General features: G+C 34.7%; 1 protein-coding gene across 1 annotated transcript in view; it reads right to left on the reverse strand.

Annotated features, from left to right (window-relative positions):
* The window catches only part of LOC136843585 (monomeric sarcosine oxidase-like), a 35523-nt gene extending 18765 nt beyond the window's left edge, over positions 1 to 16758 (reverse strand). Inside the window, exons 1-5 of the mRNA XM_067112089.1 lie at positions 16438 to 16758; positions 15468 to 15606; positions 12388 to 12571; positions 8901 to 9023; positions 2285 to 2470 (exon numbers count right to left, since the gene is read on the reverse strand). Of these exons, the coding sequence (XP_066968190.1) occupies positions 2285 to 2470; positions 8901 to 9023; positions 12388 to 12571; positions 15468 to 15606; positions 16438 to 16566 (761 nt within the window). The 5' untranslated portion in view covers positions 16567 to 16758. The remainder of the gene's footprint in view (positions 1 to 2284; positions 2471 to 8900; positions 9024 to 12387; positions 12572 to 15467; positions 15607 to 16437) is intronic.
* Between the last annotated feature and the right edge of the window lie 4481 nt (positions 16759 to 21239).

A 21239-nucleotide genomic window follows, 5' to 3' on the forward strand; every position in this document is an offset into this window, starting at 1 on the left:
TTTTAGCGTTTTTAAATGGTTCTATATTTAGAAAAAAAATATGAATAGAAACGGATTTCCTATAAACGAGGATACAATTTATGAAGGTCAGTTTTTAAATGAACTGAGGTAATGCACAGGAAGGAAGTATTCCTGCCCTATCTGGACGTATACGTTCATAAAGCATATATTATTCAAGGTGATAACCTTTTCAGTTTAGGTGTATTTGTCATTCAATTATTCTATAGGAAGTTGCTAATCCTATTACGCACTTGAATGAGACTGAACTAACTAATTATTAGTAAATTTTGTCATATCTGTGCATGAGAATGATAAATAGATACGTAATACACATTTGTGAGGTTGTATAAAAGAGAGAGAGAGAGAGAGAGAGAGAGAGAGAGAGAGAGAGAGAGAGAGAGAGAGAGAGAGAGAGAGAGAAGCATTCTTTTCCACTAGTCATCTCTGAGCAGGTACCATAAACTAATTTTCTGACGGTGTATTGAGATAAATAACGACATATGTTTGAAGAGCATATGGATTTTTAGCGTAATGGAAATTTTCAGTATTGCTGATTGATTTGCATAAAAGCATATTTCCGATTGATCGGAAACACAATCGCAAACAGGCATACAAAAACAACGGAATATCAAATAATAATTAAGCAATACCTATATACTGAAACCTTTGCCAATTGATTTAATTAACTTTTTCTTTCAATCAAGGGCCATTTGCAATCGCGATAAGGCCTTAAAGAACAAAAAAAAAAAGTATATGTATGCAATAATATTAATGACTATCCATGTTTATAAGACAAAATGAACTAATACTATTCAAGACAATTTGTACATATTTGCCATCAATAATACCTACGTGGGAATAAATGTTACATGCGAATGGGGAACAGATTCATTTGATATAAATTATGATATTAAAATAGACCGCGTCATCCGAGCTGTTGGCTGTGGCCTCTCTGGTGGAGTGCCTACTGCAAAGGTGAACGAAGCCAATTTATGCGAACAGGTGCACACCGAGAGTTTCACGGTCGGCGGATCAAGATGGCATCGTCATTCAGGTCTTATCGGGTGGGTACAATTTCCGAGTGTGGTTTTTTTTTTTTTATTAGACACATAAACAATTCCAGACTAAGTCTTTTTAAGTCAAGATGGATTATGAGCAATTTTGCAGTGGATCTATCTACGTACAGGTTCATAAACAGCTCCTGTTAACTCTTCCTTTCTTCCAAAAAGAATAAGTCCCTTTTCGGAAAATCTCTCACATCCGGCAAAGATAAATTAAGTTCTGTACGATTCTTTTACATCTGTCAAAGATAACTTTTGATCTTGTACAGGCCTGTCTTTCTTAAAAAAAAAATATTAAGTTCTGTACTATTCATTTATATCGTTAAAGATAAATTCTGATCTTGTATAGATTTTCCTTTCTTCAAAAAAAAAAAAAAGAATAACTAAGTTCAGTACAATTCTTGGGCATCTATCAAAGATAACTTTTGATCTTATATAGAGTTCTCTTAGAGTATTCCTCTGTATTACTAGAAAATGAAGCATTCAACTCAGGGACCAAGTAGTTAATATTAATTCGAACCCCTTTCACCTAGAAATACCTAAGTTACCAAATATTCCAGACAGGGAATTCAACCTTGGCCTTGGGAATAAAAATTGCAAAAGTCGGCCAACATTCAGCCCTAACGAACACGTACGAAGGTTGAAAATTCCGGTGGGAGCATTTCTATTGTGCAGTGAAGGGAGATAAAAATAGCAAAAGCGGAAAAGGATCATAATGCGTAACTACCAACGTGATCTGAAGGATGTATAAAGAAGGTTCTTGAAGAGGGAGTGTGACTGCAGTTCCATGATCGAGGCAAAGCTCACAATCAGTATTAACAGTTCCATAAATGAGAGTGGTAAAAAGTCAGAAATCTCGTTTTATTAATCACTTGTAATGTCATTCACACTTCAGCACCGCTCCCAAAAATTTTCTTCTAATGATGTTGCGAAATGTCATTAGTGGTCTGGTTAAACTATCTTAATAATAATAATAATAATAATAATAATAATAATAATAATAATAATAATAATAATAATAATAATAATAATACGAAATGTCATATCTCATGGAATTCAGTCAAATAACACAACTGTTCTGGAAGCAACGGCATCCAAAAAACCTTTCAAAAATATGAAGATAAAAAATGATTTCTATCTCGAATAGTGCTAAGTCACCCTCATAATCAAGCTTGTGGCTGTAATACCAATGTACCATTTTAGTAAGCTAAGGCGTCTCTTACCTTAGTCTGTCTGCCTCCTGTTCCCCAATCCTGAGGAAAGCCACCGTTTGGGTTTTGAGTTGCAGGTGGGGTTGCAGGCCCCTAGCTACGTGACGAAAGAGAGGGCGTAAGGAGGCAGAGCCTCCAACAGCAACAAGGACTTTTTGTCCAAGGATGGTTCGGTTGCAGTCTGTCACTATTTCCCACCTGGAGGATGAAAAGGGCCATTTTGAAATACTGTCACTGTCATCCTACTAGACTTCCTGAGAAAAAGATGGTTAGCAGTTTCTGCAGCCACTCCACTTAGAGCAAAAGAGCATACACATATATGTATTACACACACATATATACAGTATATATATATTACATATATTATTATATTACATATTATATATATATATATACATGGTATAATGCAATTATAAATATTTCATGATATAATATAATTAAAGGCTTTGGGAAAAATTGAGAAGGCATTATACATATATATATATATATATATATATATATATATATATATATATATATATATATATATATATATATATATATATATATATATATAAATTATACACACACACACACACATACATGTGTATGTATATATATATATATATATATATATATATATATATATATATATATATATATGTATATAATACTGCCTTCTCAATTTTTTCCAGATATGCCTCCTCAGATTTTTCCAGATATTCTTTTACAGAAAGCCTTTGCTTGCAAAAACAGAAAAATAATGAAAAACGCTTCCTTCGCGGGTACTAATGGAATTCACACTTTCTATGTTGATGAGGTCAGCAATGAACTGTCGTACAACCATGAGGTGTTAGAATTTAATCCAGCTTGTTATGTATATACACTCATCAAAATTTTGAATTTATAGAAATCAAGAACCCAAAAGGAAAATCTAATTATTTCACTGCATAATTCTGACAAATGGAACCAGTAGAATCATTTCATTTTTCCGCTCAGAGCAGACTTCCTAACAAAACATTGCTTTACTGAAGACAGGCTTAGTTTGACTATTGTAGATAGATGTGACTGAATTTGACAGAAATACGTAGGTGTGAGCTGAAATGAATTTATTGTATTTATCCTTCTTGGTAGTGCAGTGGTTAAGCCTTTTACTTGTGACGGTGAATTCAGATCATACACGGGAAGTAAAGTTCCTTATTTCAATTTCAGTTTTGCATTTCAAGGCTTTCAATAAAAAGTGCATAAAATGTTAGGAATGAAAAACGTTGTATATATATACACACACACACACACACACACACACACACACATATACATATATATATATATATATATATATATATATATATATATATATATACATATACAAATATATACATACACACACATAAATATATATATATATATATATATATATATATATATATATATATATATATACATTCACACAAGATGACTTTGAATAAAAGTTGAAAGTCACATTTTCACTTATTATATACTTCATCCACGGACCATTGTGGAAATTACAAGATATATATATATATATATATATATATATATATATATATATATATATATATATATATATATATAATATATATATATATATATATATATATATATATATATATATATATATATATATATATATATATATATAAGTCGAGAATGCTATGACGAAAGGAGAAGTAAATAAAGCTGCAGGAAAGTCAGAGGTAACAATAGAAACGATCAAAGCATAGGGAAATCTAGGCAAAGAGTGGGTGCACACACTATTGGAAAAGAGCTGGGATGTAGAGGAAATGCCAAAGAACTAGAACTATAGTTGGATGATTAAAATGTACAAACAAAAAAATGACATGTTAAACTGTGGGAACTACAGAGGAATAAAGCTTTTGGAGCATGTATTCAAGATACCAGAAGGAATAATAGAAGGTTGGGAGAGATGATAGATATACATGAGCAGTAGTTTGGGTTTATGAAAGGAAGGAGCACAGTGGATGCTATTTTTATAGTAAGACAGGCCCAAGAGAACTATTTAGGAGGAAACAGGAAAGTTTACATGTGTTTTGTGGGTCTTGAAAATGCGTATGGCAGGGTACCAAGAAGAGCAGTTTATTGGTGTTTGAGAAAGAGGGGAGTACCAGAGAAGTTGGTAAGGTTAGTGAAGATGATGTATGAGGGGGCAAGAACCAGTGTATAGACAAAATATGGGGAGACTGAGGCATTCCCTGTGGTGGTTGGCCTCCATCAGGGATCAGCTCTGAGTCCATTCTTGTTCCTCGTCGTTATAGACACTTTGACACTGGAATTAAGGAACAACGAAGAACTGTGGGAACTGATGTTTGCTGATGATTTAGTCATTATTGCAGACACAGAAGAAGAACTGCAAGAAAGGTTTTTAGCATGGAAAGGAGCCCTAGAAAAGAAAGGATTAAAAGTGAACTTTGGAAAGACAGAGCTAATGATTAGTAGTAAAGAAGGAAATGAAGAAGTAAACATTCAAGCGGCAGATGCTACAGTGCTAAAACAGAACGATGAGTTTAGCTACTTGGGATCAATAATAGCAGAGGAGGGAGGTACTGATAAAGCAGTGAGACAGAGAGTGAAAGAACCATGGCAAAAATGGAGAGAAGTAACTGGAGTTGTTTTGGACAAAAAAAAAAAAAAATGCCATTAAGGCTCAAAATGAAGATTTATAAGACAGTTATCAGGCCCTTACTATTGTGTGATGCAGAAACTTGGGCACTTAAGAGGAAAGAGGAGGGACTGTTGGAAAGAACCGAGATGAGGATGGTGAGATGGACTGCTGGAATATCATTACGCAAAAGGAGGGAGAGTCAAGATAGAAGAAGAATGTGAGGTATATGTAATGCAAAGGAGAAGGCTAGGGAAGCTTGTCTGAGATACTATGGCCATGTAATAAGGAGAAAGGATGTGGAGCCAATCAAGAGAGCTAAGAACAGGCCAGTGATGGGGAGGAGGAGTTTGTGGGGGGAGGGGGGGGGGCGTCAGCGGATCAGATGGATGGATGTGGTGAGGAGGGATATGGGTGAGGTGGGACTGGGGGAAGAAGATGCAAGGAATAGAAACAGATGGAGAAAGTTGACTCGAGCGGTCGACCCTGCTATACAGTGGGACTAATAAGGTCGAAAGAAGATAACGACATATATATATATATATATATATATATATATATATATATATATATATATATATATATATATATATATATATATATATATGACTGTGAAATATTTTCTGTTAAAACAGAATTCCATCAAATATAAGGAGCTCATAGAAACGCCAAAATGTGGAAAATAGAGGCTATTTTTCAGAGATCAAACTGTCTCTCTCCTCAGGCAAATAGTGAGGAGAGAGACAGTTTGGTCTCTGAAATATAGCCTTTATTTTCCACATTTTGGCATTTCTGTGGGCTTCCTTATATTTGATATATATAAATGTATATATATATATATATATACAGTATATATATATATATATATATATATATATATATATATATATATATATATATATATATATATATATATATATATATATATATATATATATATATATATATATATATATATATATATATATATATATATATATATATATATATATATATATATATATATATATATATGTATATGTATGTATGTATGGATGTATGTATATAACATACGCATATATACTTTTGCTTCTAGATGCTTTCTCCTTTAAAGTTGAGGTTATAACACGCTGTATTCATCTTATTGTTCTGTATTCTTTTTTTTTCGAGTTTGCTTTTGTGAATTCATTCTTCTCTATATTTCTGATGGATTCACACACCTTAACTCCCTAACTTGAATCAAAATCAGAAAACGCTAACAGAGAGAGAGAGAGAGAGAGAGAGAGAGAGAGAGAGAGAGAGAGAGAGAGAGAGAGAGAAAGTAGAGTGAAAAAAAGCTGCGAGATTCAAGTTCATTCAACTCAAACGCAAGACCGGAATAGCGAGCTAAGAAGTGAAAGTGTTATTTTTACCACTGAGAGCCGTCGTCCATGATTAACAGGCCTTGCGGCACGTCGTTAATTTGAACGTAATATATGTCATCTAAATTAGATATTCTCAACCTTCGGCGCCTCTTACGCAAGTCTTCGCTGACGGGTACCTTAAGGGTGAAACTAATAAATATGAGACGCACAGGTGCATAAGCGCTCTCTCTCTCTCTCTCTCTCTCTCTCTCTCTCTCTCTATATATATATATATATATATATATATATATATATATATATATATATATATAATATTTGTATAATGTTTGTATGTGTGCTTGTAATTATTTATGTACATTCCTTTTCCAGGCTTTAAAATTAAGGTATTAACAGTTCGATTCTCATAATGTTGTCTGGGATGACTCCGCTGGCCCATGCATTTTTATACCCAGACTGAGACACGTAACAGTCGGGTAACCATCAGCCAAATCCACCGCTTACGTCAACACAGAAGCAATAGATTTTTTTTAGGAAACTGGCTCAAAGCCGTCTTCCTCCTGGTCCCTCGCTCTGTGAAGCGAAATTGGAAGCAAAGAGACACTTGGAAACAAAGTCGGCGGTATATTTTCCCAACCAGAAGTGAAATTACTGCCTTCATTTTTGGTGACCTTGGAACCCTTTCAAGACAGAACATATAGTAAGTAATGTTTCTCTTACAGCGTGAATCCGTTTCCCTTAACAGGGAGTGGCTTTAGAGGAAATCAAGGGAATATTTACTGTCTTATTTGTTCTTCAACAGCTGAATCGTGAATGAAACTCTTGCTATCATAGTAATAAGTCCAAGAAACATGTCACCTGCATGAATTTCCTATATGTACTGTTAGGGGAGAGAGAGACAGAGAGAGAGAGAGAGATAGAGATAGAGAGAGAGAAGAAATGAATTACTCCTGCTATGAAATGATGGAAGAGGGGTTTGGGGGGAGAGGTTGGAGATGGTGGAATCGCCAAAAGCAGTGTACAGAAAGAAGTAATAGCACCAAAAACATTCGCGAAATAAGGTATTCCATCAAGAATGACTGAACTAAATGAAGCAATAAATAAAAAAAAAAAACGTTTTTCTATGCAGAGCTCAAGATTGTATTTTCAAAACAAGTATTTAGATCCTGAAATTTAAAAGTAATTTTATCCTGTATTTATCCTGTATTGTATAAATAATGAAGAGTGTTTAAAAAATTAAGTATAATCCTGCTTGGATTATATCACATTATCCTAATATTTTTTTTATTAATATCAACCATCGTAAGGATATGTTGTATCAACATATCAACGTCAGTAGTAGTAGAATAACATTTTGTCAAGAAGTAAAGACCTCTAGAGGAGTAATTTAGCAATATCCATTAAGGGTGTTTGCGACAATTATTCAAACGCTTGAAAAAATCGTCATAAATCTGTATAAATTAAATAACTACACAACTTCCTTTTGGCTCACAATTCTTGTGCGTGGACCGGATGGCTGAATTTTACAGCTCTTAAATCTCTGTAAACAATCCTTTGATATCCCCTGCCAAGGCAGAGACAAAAGCAACTCGAAAAATCGTAAAAATCGCCGATAAAATTCCCCAGTGAAGTGATGCGCTGAGCTACAGACGGCGTTCAGACCACTTTGGCGAATGTTCTGCTGGGAAACGTCCGGCATCTATAATCGGTCTTCTTGGAAACTAATTGGAAGATGTGTGTGAGAGATTGCTCTAATCTCCTGAAGGATTCTCTTGGGAGAAAAACTCTAGCCTGCAGTTTTCTTCTGATATGGCACTAATTGCATGCAATACTGTCAAAAAGCAAAGTCCACATGCCTGTAAGAGTTTTCTGCGAAGGAATAGCTTTAGAGTTTTAACAGTAAGTCTTTTTTCGGATAGGCCTGCTTGTTCTCTGATTCTGCTGATGAAGGGCGGAGTCATTCACTTGTAGGAAGCTTCATATAAACGAATTATATGTCAATAAGACTTTTTCTGATGAAGACCCATATACCTGTGGTGTTATCCTACGATAAAAGCAAAATTCTAATCTGCAGTATTCCTCTGGCAAGGCACTAATTGCCTGTAAAACTGTCAAAAAGCTGAGTCCACACACCTGTAAGAGTTTTCTGTGAAGCACTAGTTTTAGTTTTTATTAGGAAGCTTTGTTTTGTGGATGGATCTGTTTGTCAGTGATTCTTCTGATGAAATGATTAATCACTATTAGCATTTCTCAGACGACGAAGTTATTCACTTGCAAGAAGCTTCATATAAACGAATTGTTTCTCTGCAAGACTTCTCTGATAAAAGCAATGTATCAGTGATATCTACGGGGAAAAAACGCCAAATCTGCGGGATTCTGTTGCTAAAGGACTGATTGCCTGCTAGTCACTCTTCAAGGAAGGGGGCTGCATTTCATGATTTCTTGGGAAAGAAGAAACTTCACACATGCCAGATTTTCTTACAAGGGTGCTTAATTTACCCAAGGACCAAAGAAAACTCTGGACCTTCAATTTACCTGTGCTGTTCTCGTGAGGAAGGATTACAGAGATCCACAAGTTTCCTGGACAAAACACAATTTACTGGTAGGATTTTTCAAAGGATCACTCATTAGTAAGAACTCCTGACAAAGGAACAAAGGAACTATGTACCTGTGGGATCCTCCTGCAGAAGGGACGATTGTTGAAACAACGGCATCTAGAACGACAGCGCCATTTTTTGTCGCTACCTTCTGCTGCGCGGCAACCAAGTTTCGCGGGCTGAGATGTCCAGCACTGTTGTCAAAGGATATGGAAAAGAGCTGAGTCAGTAATGGATAAATAAATAAAAAATTTGAATACAAGCATAGTTCAAAATTTCATTAATTTAGCTCTAATATTAATATATCTCTAATACTAATAATAACTACTGCTTTAACAAACAGCTGTTTTTGTTATTGTAGTTGCAAACAGTTACAGTTGTTTTGTTATTTACGTTACATGATTGAAGAGAAGAACTGGAAGCCAGGATCAGTTACAGACCCAAACTGCTATTATCGATATATGACACTGCTGAATTCTGTGATGCTTTTTTATATAGATATATGGTTACGTTACATGATTGAAGAGAAGAACTGAGATAATGGACAAATTCCGTTACACAAAGAGACAAACTTTATATATATATGTATGTATGATTGGATGTATATGTATATATAAGATATATATATATATATATATATATATATATATATATATACATATAATATTTGTCTTTATATATATACAGGAATTTATACGTTAAAAATATTGAAGAGATAGATGGACAAATTCCTCAGTTCTTACTCTTTAATCATGTAATGTAACCATATATATATATATATATATATATATATATATATATATATATATATATATATATATATTATATATATATACAGTATATATATATATATATATATATATATATATATATATATATATATATATATATATATATATACATATAAAAGTTTGTGTCTTTGTGTAACAATTTGTCCATATCTCAGTTCTTCTCTTCAATCATAACGTAACCACACACACACACACACACACACACACACACACACACACATATATATATATATATATATATATATATATATATAATATATATATATATATATATATAAATATATATATATATATATATATATATATATATATATATATATATATACTGTAGATACTATGGCAAAATTATTGGTATCACTTGTAAAAGGACAAGATATAAAGAAATTAGTGAATGATCAGCCAACGTGACTTGAGACTGAAAATGACAAAAAAAAGAAAAAAAACGGAGAAAAATGTTTAAATAACAGGAGCTGATTTGGAATGGAATGCAAGTAGATTATACGCTTATTAGAACCACATGGTGCCTCGTCATTCGCTGCATCATCTTGCCAATAATAAAAAGAATTAGATCTGCAATAAATTCACCAACTCCATTCCTCAAGTTGCGTACATCATCAAACAATTTGCTTGCTTGCGTGTGAAGGGAATTGTTGATGATGAAACTTAATAGGTCAAGAAAAGTACTCTAGAGGGTTTGTGGTCTTTCACAAGCCTTCTTTAATTTCATATTTATTCCACGAGTCTTCATCATTATTTTTAGTGACCGTTTCCGTAAAAGGAGAAAATAACAGCGTTTTATTTTTAGTTTTCTGTAAAAGAGAACTATTGTGCCGGTTCTGTCTGTCCGTCCGCACTCAGATCTTAAAAACCGCTGAGGCTAGAGGGCTGCAACTTGGTATGTTGATCATCCACCCTCCAATCATCAGACATACCAAATTGCAGCCCTCTAGCCTCAGTATTTTTGATTTTATTGAAGGTTAAAGTTAGTCATAATCGTGCAAGTAGCAACGATATAGGACAGGCCGTGGTTAAAGATTCATGGGCCGCGGCTCATACAGCATTATGCAGAGACCACCGAAAGATAGATCTATTTTCGGTGGCCTTGGTTATACGCTGCCCAGAAAACTCGACTGCGCTGAAGAAACTTCGGCGCATTTCTTACTTGTTTTGTCGTGTGACATGAATCACCGTTAGACTTCAGGCGACTTCCCTGTTCAACCAAGGAAATATTTCAAAGTAAGGTTTTTAAGAAGCCTTTAACAATTTAGATAAACACCTCAAGAACGTTGAGGTTTGAAAGACCTCCATTTCTGCAAAAGACGAAAATCAACGAAGGTGAGGAATTAAGGGGCCTTGAGTTGGAGGGTGTTGCCCTGAAAATATCTAAGGGAAAATACCTCCATTTTCTGACGTCAAGGCCACTAGCCAGTCGAAGGTCGAGAGTTATTGATTTTTACATTAACTCGGTAATTCATTGAAATGACGATTGTCATGGAATAAGTGACGTTGATTGCATTATTGATGCATTGATTTTAGCCTTCAAAGAAACGAAATAAGATTAGATTGAGATTTACTGCTTGGAGCAAATTAAAGTTAACGGTAGCGTGGAATTTGGCAAAATGCTCTAACAGATCTACCGCATTCATTGCCTTGAGAGAGAGAGAGAGAGAGAGAGAGAGAGAGAGAGAGAGAGAGAGAGAGAGAGAGAGAGAGGGGAAGGAATTAAATTATTTCCAAAGACAATTTAAATGAAAAGGAGAACATTCCATCAAAGTGACTGACGACGGAATCCATCTTCGCAGTTCTAAAACGAGAAAGCCGATTGTTTATGAATAAAAACATGATTCGCCGGCTTCGGACGTCTACATAAGTGTAAAGTGCCACGCCACTTGCATGGGAAAAAAGGGTACGACTTACAAGTGACAAAATATAGCCACGTTAACCTTCAATGAGATCGCAACCAAACATCCGCAATTCTTTATAAGGCTGGCACTAGTGTTGGCAAACAGTTTCAACAGACATGACTGTGATTACGTCCATGTGCAGTATAACAACTCACCGCGATCTGTGAACTCTTATTGCTCAAACTCTGACGGACGAGTTGGAAAGATCAGCTTATTTACTCTTCAAAAGCTATTTATTAATTCTTTTATTTGTTTTTAACTCGGTTTTTTTTTTCTTTTCATTATCCTCGCCTCCTTGTGCCTTTTCTGTCTCCAGCATTGACATTTTTATCTATTATTTTTGTACTTTTTCGAAGCGGGAAATGATGATAATTTACCGGTTTACAATCACTTCGATAAAAGAACGGTACAATAAAACAGTTAATAGTATGAAAAAGTTGCCATGAAAGAACGATTCGGAATTTACTGTGCAAACATAAAAGGACACATATGAACACATTATATATATATATATATATATATATATATATATATATATATATATATATAATTATATATATATATATATATATATATATATATATATATATATATATATATATATATATATATATATATATATATATATATATATATATACATATATATATATATATATATATATATATATATATATATATATATATATATATATATATATATAAGCACAAGGATATCCGTCACACACACACACACACACACAGAGGAAGACTGACTGGGTTCTACTGGCCAAGTGTCCTGGCACTGAAGTTTATCGGCGCAGTAAATGGATATAGCCTCAGGGAAACGAGAACATGAACTTCGAAAACACTAGAGCCTCTTACTTCGACTTCTCCCAAAAGACAAACGAATCCTCCGGAAGGTTGAAATGAGGAAAAAGGTCTTTCCAGTTGTGAGTCACTTCCAGAGCTTCCAGACCCTGGCGACGAGAGCATTCCATCAGCTCCTGGAATTCAGCCGGATCTGGAGTGGCGTGAAGGTAGCCAACTTCATGGTAGAACTTGATTCCTTTAGGTGAGAATCAGAATGGTTAGATTTGACTCAGACCGCAAAATATATTGTATTTCTTAATGGTACTTTAATGGTGGTTACTTTGAAACCTGTTCCTGTTTGGAGACAATTGATAGGCATGGTTTAATACATATTCAATACTCTATATTGGTTTTATATATTTAAGTAAATTGCTTTATGGTAACGTTGAAACTTGAGAGAATTTCATGATATTTAGGTTGCTTAGATTTAACACATGCTGGAAAAACTTTATATTTTTAAATATTATTTTATGGTTAGTCTGAAACTTCGTCCCGTTGGGAGAGACACTGGTTGATTAGATTTAGCACAAATAATACTATTTTACAGCTACTTTGAAACTTGAACCGTTTTGGAGTGAACTGATTTCGTTAGATTGAACATGGATAATAGGCAGATTTTATGTCCTTATATTTTATTTCATAGACATTTTGGATTACTTTCGGGCTTCAGAGAATATTTCAACGAACAATTTGGATCCTCAGAGAATGTATTAATATTCTTGTAACTCAGCCGGTACCAGGAATACTACAGAGTTTGTACATTTGGTAATTTCGTATTCATCAAAATACATTGGCATTCGTATGGCTATGCCATTTAGTTGCTTTTGAGTGTTCAAAAATGTGCAGACTTTTGTATATTTATATATCTACATTTTTACTCTTGAGAGTGTCTGATAAATTTGCTTTGATTCTTATTGTAGAATTTTGGGTCCTGACATTTTTTGTTCACGATATAGCTTTATAGATTACATCTTAACTAACCTTTATATCACTTTATGGTTATCTCAGATTGTGTGACATATCTTCAGAAAATTCAAATCTTTACAATGCCATTGAATTCTTTTTCTTTTTATCACTATGAATCAAAATGATTTATGCAATATATTCTCTGCTCTTGCTCTTCTTTTGAAAATAAGTTACAGTATTTCGACAATATTAGGTAATAACCCTTTTACTCCTGGACATAAGATACTCTGGTCTAGACATTCACAACCAAAAGAAACAGCATGTATTAACGACATGTAAAAAAAAAAAAAACATGGGTTATTATTATTTACAAAAAGTTGCAATGGAATTTTTTTCTGTCCCAGATCTAAAACAATCACAAGACCTCAACTACGCAGTACTAAGAATGCAGACCAGATCAGATCCTGATGATTACATTCAATTTCACACTCAATTCCAATCAATGTCAGTTCTGAACCTCGCAAGGGTTATAGGGGTACTAACTGCTCTGAGGTAGTCTAGACTGGCTAAGACGAGTACAGAAGTTCAGAAGCAGTAATCATGTTTACTCTAACACTTGGCCCTAACTAAAGGACCGCCGTTGTGAGAGGGCCCGTGATGGAATAAGGCCAACAAGCCTTCATGCAGGTAAGTCATGGACAATGTTTGTCGCCATTTCTTTGTGGCATATATATATATTTTTTTTTGATGTGGAGGTGTTAATTTTTTCGTGAATACGATATTTTTTTTACTCATCTTACTCATTTCGTTTTTTATATTTTGATGTAAAGTTATAATTATATACACATGCATATATATATATGTATGTATGTATGTATGTATGTATGTATACACACTCACCTCACACACATATATATGTATATGTATAGATACATAATATATATTATTAATGTATATATATATATATATATATATATATATATATATATATTTATTAATGTATATATATATATATTATATATATCATTAAGTATCAAGGTTGATAACTCATATCGTTATATGATTCCTATGAATATGAATTATACATACATATATATATATATATATATATATATATATATATATATATATATATATATATATATATATATATATATATATATATTATTATTAAGTATCAAGGTTGATAACTCATTTCGTTATATGATTTTTATGAATATGAATTATACATATATATATATATATATATATATATATATATATATATATATATATACATATATATATATATATATATATATATATATATATATATATATATGTACTTAATTTGTCTTTGTTGATATTAACTGCTTGGAACAAAATTTTCTCTTACTTTCACTTGCACTAAGTTTTTCTAAGAATTCAATAATAATATAACATTGTTTTGATGATTCTACTCTGAATAAAAAAAATGAGGAAAGGTATCTTTACAGGAACTTATCTTGAATGTTAACTATGCTTTAATTCTAAATTTTAGCCCTCTGCTAGATATAAGCGACTGACATTCAAAATGAACGAATTATTATTACCATACAATAAGAAACTAGTCATATATGTAACAAAGATAACATATTTAGATGTAGCTAATAACCCAAAAAGATAAGAGAGAGAGAGAGAGAGAGAGAGAGAGAGAGAGAGAGAGAGAGAGAGAGAGAGAGAAAGTAACGGGGCATGAGGGCTTTTATTTTAGGCATCAGTTTAATGTAGCAAAATATCTCTCATGTGTGAGACTAATATATCTTATCAAAGATAAGATATTGGCCACATGGATTTTGTCGTAAGAATATCAGTTACTTCTTGATAGTGACTGACAAACTTAAGTAATGATAAGATATGAACATTATGAAAGTGCTACTATTACTGCATAACCCGCACTTCCTACTATCAATATTAGTAGTAACTATATCCGCTGATTATCTAAAAGAAAAGAGTAATTTGTTTTTTAAAAAAATCATTCATTGTGCGTGAGAAAGTTCAAGTTTTAACGAACAGAAATTCACATGGGGCGTAAACACGAATGACAGCAGCGTCCAAACCACGTCGAGAAGAAGAAGAAGAAGATGTAAACAAACTCGAGGGAAAGGAAGGCTTTTCTGAGATCGGTTACTCACACCTGAAACTTGTCTTACTACAACTCCACTCACCCGAGAGATCTTCTATTTGGCGGTACCTGGCAACCGACTCGGTTGCTAAAACGGACCAGGTATGCTGAGAAGCGATGCGGCGATAGACCCGACCTTCGTCATACCAGCATCCGAAGATATCCCGCGATGCCTCGCGGTCCTGCGTGATAGAAAATGTCTCTTTATTCTTTGGGCTCTCCCTCTTTGATTATTGGTTATTTTCTTTTACTTGCTTGTTTAGTATGGATTTTTTTTTTAAATAACAATGGCCTTGTTCAACTAATCTGGTCCTTTGTTCGCCAGGCTTTTGTTTGCTGTACCTGCAAATCATTTGTTTTTCGAGGAATTGAATTCGACAGAATAAAATTGTCACGGTTTGCAGATTGCCGTCTAATTAAGTTTACCTAAATAGAAACAAAAACCATTTACCATAAAAAGACGCATTTTGTTCACTTGCCAATTACAATAACCGAGCTGGAAATAATTACATAACAAAGGTTTTGATTGTGATGCATTTTCATAACGACTGAAAACTTTCGCTTTCATTCAAAAACTCTTTTTTTAATTGCTTCTGTGTTTTACGAACATATCAAAGCATAATTTTCAATGCTGTTAGTGATTTGAATGTTAATTAGACGCCGACAAGAACTAAAAATAGGTCATATTAACTCATACAACATTTTAAGTCTATCATCACACATGTATGATACATACGCACACGTTACCTAACGATATTTGTGGATGTGTACAAACAAACATTCTGCAACCATAAAAGTGTTCTTAATTATGTCAGTGCCTGTACTTAAACGAACACAGTGTACAAGAAAGGAAAAGGTGTTCATTACATATTACTATGTACACACTCTCGCACTTACAAACATGCTGAACACATAAAGGCTGACATGAAATTGATGTTGAAACATACGAGACACCAATTCGATATGGCAGGTCTCAAGTAGAGAGCGCCACCTTTCGTCCAAGTTTACTTTACCTTAGGTTCTCTCGGACCCACAATGCACACGCGGGTGCCAGGGATCATGGAGGCATGTCGAGCGGCAGCGGAGCCCATTAACCCGTTTCCCACAACGACTAAATCAAAGATCTCCTGATTATTCGACATTTTAGTGAGCTGAGGTTTAGCCTTCCCTCTGAACTGAGTTTCGTCTTCTCCGATTCCCCTCTTCTTTTCTTTTTCTTTTTGTTTTGAGTAACGGGGCGCCCCGTTGCGCAAAACGCTCTTCTGCTGTCCAGCCTCTGTTGTTGATATGATTACGACGTGGTGATTGCCTTACTTCTTCTCGAAAATCTTCCCTTTACCTGTTGGCAGTTAGTATGAAGTATCTGACGTTTATCGTTATTTGAAATTATAAAACTTCTTCTTTAATTGTCACAAATTATGTATAAATACATATATATATATATCCTAAAAAGTACTACGGCTCGGAATACCTACCAAAAGTGAGATAAAAAGCATACAATAAGCAAATGCACCTGGTTATCCTATCTGATACACAAATCACAACTCATTTTTGTGTGAGGTCAGTTACATAAACCATTACCTCACATTTAATTAAACAGCACAATAAAGTAAAGCGGTAGCACAAAGTCAGCCGGCAACGCCTTCCCCTGACAGTAGCTAAAGTACCCTGCTCACTTGGGAGAGACGTGAATTACCTACTTTTAGAAAAATTATGTTCAAAATTTCATACACACACACACACACACGTGTGTATATATATATATATATATATATATATATATATATATATATATATAATATATAATACACACACACACACACACACACACACACACACATATATATATATATATATATATATATATATATATATATATATATATATATATATATATATATATATATATATATATATGTATATATGACAACAAACCAAGGTGAAAAATTAAAAGAATAAAAATGACCTAGGCATTTTCGTCTATCTTACGCGTCCTGTGGGCCAAATGAAGCAACATTTTCTCTCAGTAACAAAGAAACCACCGATGACGTAAGATTAAACAAATCAGTTAAGTTTGATTGAGAGAGAGAGAGAGAGAGAGAGAGAGAGAGAGAGAGAGAGAGAGAGAGAGAGAGAGAGAGAGAGAGCATTCTACGTGCACTTTTCTGGCAGTAACCCGAGAATGAGAAATAGATATAAAATTTGCCTCAAGGTTCACTGTTTCTATGTAAGCTGCCGCGCTGCTCAGCTACCGGTCTGCCATCATGACGTCACGGGCATAGCGGGTCAATCCCGGAAATGGATCTGCCACTCTGATTGCACCGGCAGCTCTCCAAAAGTGGTTTGAAAAACGTTTATTTTTCCTCACTTGATATGGGCAAATGGGCATAAATTAGGGTAATTAAAAATTTTCGGTAAATAATAAGTGCCAGACACCACTGAGACCCTGTAAGGATGTGGGGGTGGGTGATGGGGGCGGGTTACTTTGATTTGGTGGCTTATCCCTTCCTTCATTAACCTCCAAAGATTTATTTTTGCATCTTTTCCTTGTCATGAGGCTTTAATTCCACCTTTCGAATTAGTCGATAAGACTGGGTTAAAGGTCCACAGCAGCCTTCTTACTCTCATAAACACCTTGTTAAAATTGTTAAGAGTTAATCCTAGCAAGCTGAATACCCACATCTTCAAATAAACTTCACTGGCTGAGGTTAGTGCCAACAACAAGTCCTAGCGTCCCAGAAACTGGTTCCGGATTCAATCGCCAGTCAAGAATGCGCGCTGGGCCAATAGTGGCCCCACTTGTTACAAAATCTTCCATATCACCTGTTACCACAGCCACGTTGAGAACGTGGCCTGAGAACATTTGATTTTCGTTTGAATTTCAAGAACGATGCTGATGCATCACATAGGCTCTAAAATTTTACCTTTCCAAAAGTCCCTTGGAAACAACAGATGTCGTTTCCGAAGATATATTGTGACCCATTTGGCTACGAATGAATTAACCACAAGCTGATTTCAGGAGTAGCTGAAGTGTCAGTCAGATATTTGGGGCTTCCCAACATAAAGGAACAGCAGCAGTTGATTTTGTCCCTGAGGTGCTTAGATTGGGTCAGCAATAAATACCTTTTTCCTGGGTCCTGTTCTCAAGAAGATGCATGATACATACCCACGGGGAATCGCTAAGAGCCAACTGACTCCATATTCATTAGTTAGCTGTCCTATGTCAATCTCTTCTTGCTTAGTGTTTACGGTCTGCAACAATAATTTTTTTCTGAGGTGTATATATATATATATATATATATATATATATATATATATATATATATATATATATATATATATATATATATATGTATACATGCATACATATATATACATACACACACACACACACGCACACACACACACACACACACACACACACACATATATATATATATATATATATATATATATATATATATATATATATAAATGCTTCAAGCCAGTCGCTAAGGACGACACAATTCTAAAAAAAAACCTTAGTATAGGCCTTCATAAGGATATACGACATATCGAATATCTGCCTATATTTTGTACATGCGAATCAGAGTGCTGGCCTCTTCAGTTGAGTTATCATATATTTCATCCATGTTTGTGAATTCCACATTGAAAGTTCAGCGGTAAGACTGCACACACAACCTTTCTTTGCCATCGATCGTTTTCCATTTTTTATGGCGGTCTTTTCCGGCTGACTATAACACTGAGCTATACTGCTCTTCTCACTGAACAACCTCACTTCATTTTCCAATAAGGATGACAATAATTACATTTCAACAGAGTCCAAATGTATCACACTGTCACGAATTGAACATCGATCTGAGAACAAACAAGACAAAAGGCTTATTCGCTACTAAAGCTTTTGGAAAACTACGTAGCTCTATCTGACCCAACTATATCTATTACTGACGTCGCAGTCCGCTGGGTAGACGTACAGGGACTTGGGTGGCTCACAGATATATTATATTAGTTGCTCAGATTATCTGGTGCCGTTACGAGACATTACGTAAAAATAAACGGAAGCTCCACTTTTCTAACCACTCAACACTTTCTACGTGATCTATGTTGGGTGAAAACGACGTCACTTCTTTCATGTGCAAATGATTTGATAAGGAATGTTTCATGAAAGAAAAGGAAAAGAGTATTGTAATCAATAGGGTTATGACGTCAGAGGCGCCTCTCATTGGCTAAACGCGGTATGACTGATCTTTCTATTCACGTAAGTCGATTTTTGGGGTATGTTATTTGTAGAGATGGCGACTTGGGGTCAACAGCCTCCTATCTTTCTTGAAAGGAAGGTGATAACATCTGGCACTACCTCATTTGAGGGGAGAAATATGCCTGGACGAAAGAAGAATATATCTTTACTGGAAAAAGCAAACGAGTTACATAAAAAAACTCTAGGGTTACCTTCTACTATTGTTAGATTAGGGTGACCTTACGCCAGCGCAGGGTTTCCTTCTCACGATGCATCCCGTAACCCCACAATAGGAAACGTTTGTCACGGCCGCTGTAGACCGAGACTGATTCTGGATTTGAACAACATAGGCTATGTGGTCATCATCGGACCTTACAACGATTTTTGTTAGATCAAAGGCCGTACAGTCTGGGTACCCCGACACCCTTTCCTAGCCCAGGCCCGAAGAACACAAGCAAAAGTGCAAGGAAGGAAGAAAGTTGGGGTTTAATTCTGAAAGGGAAAAGGGCTTGGTTGTTTTTGTTTATCGCATATCTATGGAAAATTGTGAGTGGGGGGTTGTGAGGAAGAGAAGAGGAGGGGGGTGGGGTTGTTTGAGAGCCGGGTTGGGAGGGATGAAGAGCTAGACCTAACTTTGTAAGTAGCTATAAACTATTCCCTTGCAAGGTACACTGTCATACCAATCGAGAAAAATGAACTATGGGAGAGAGTTCCAAAGCTTGCCCGGCATTCTCCGAGGCAGAGGATGTGTTACGTATGCGGAAGAACTGAAATTCGTTGCACCATGATTCCAAGAGAAGAAGGCTCCCTTCCTCAGCTGCTCAAGAAGCGGGAGGAAATCGTACTATTTCACAGTACTTAAAAGATAAATCTCTATTTACGGAATTACGTAGCTTTATCGACAGAGCATTTGTAATATAGTCAAACTGTATTCATACAACAGACGATCTATTTACATACACCCAGGCCCAACGGAAATGAATTATCTAACGCAATATCGTAGAAGCAAATATTTAGGAGACAACAGGCTATAGGAAATTATGAGGATGTTTCTCATCGAGGAGAAATGAATTAAAGATGTGTTATGATGCCAGGGGACACAAGTGGTTCACGAGTCTTTACCAGCTTCCTGAAGGGCACTATGTTATCGATCCTGACGTGATAATCACGTCATCAGTGTCCTTGGTCATAAGAGAATTTAGCAGACGCAAGAAAAAAATGAGGCATTCAAAATCTTAATTACATCCAGTGATACGGCAAAATGCATCTTTGAAGTTCCCTTTCCTCCTAGTTACAGTACATTCGGCAAAAAAAAAAAAAAAAAAAATTAGGAACCCATGATTCCACAGATAATTTCTGCTACTACTACTACTACTACTACTACTACTACTACTACTACTACTACTACTAATAATAATAATAATAATAATAATTATTATTATTATTATTATTATTATTATTATTATAAAGTTGCTGAAAGAACAGGTAATGAAACATAAAAGATAGATCGTGCATTCATACAGCGCATTCATGTATCAAGTCTTCTGTATTCCTAAGAGGATAACTTGTGAAGGAGAC

This window comes from Macrobrachium rosenbergii, chromosome 11 (assembly GCF_040412425.1).
Source record: "Macrobrachium rosenbergii isolate ZJJX-2024 chromosome 11, ASM4041242v1, whole genome shotgun sequence".
In the NCBI taxonomy this organism is placed as follows: Eukaryota; Metazoa; Arthropoda; class Malacostraca; order Decapoda; family Palaemonidae; genus Macrobrachium; species Macrobrachium rosenbergii.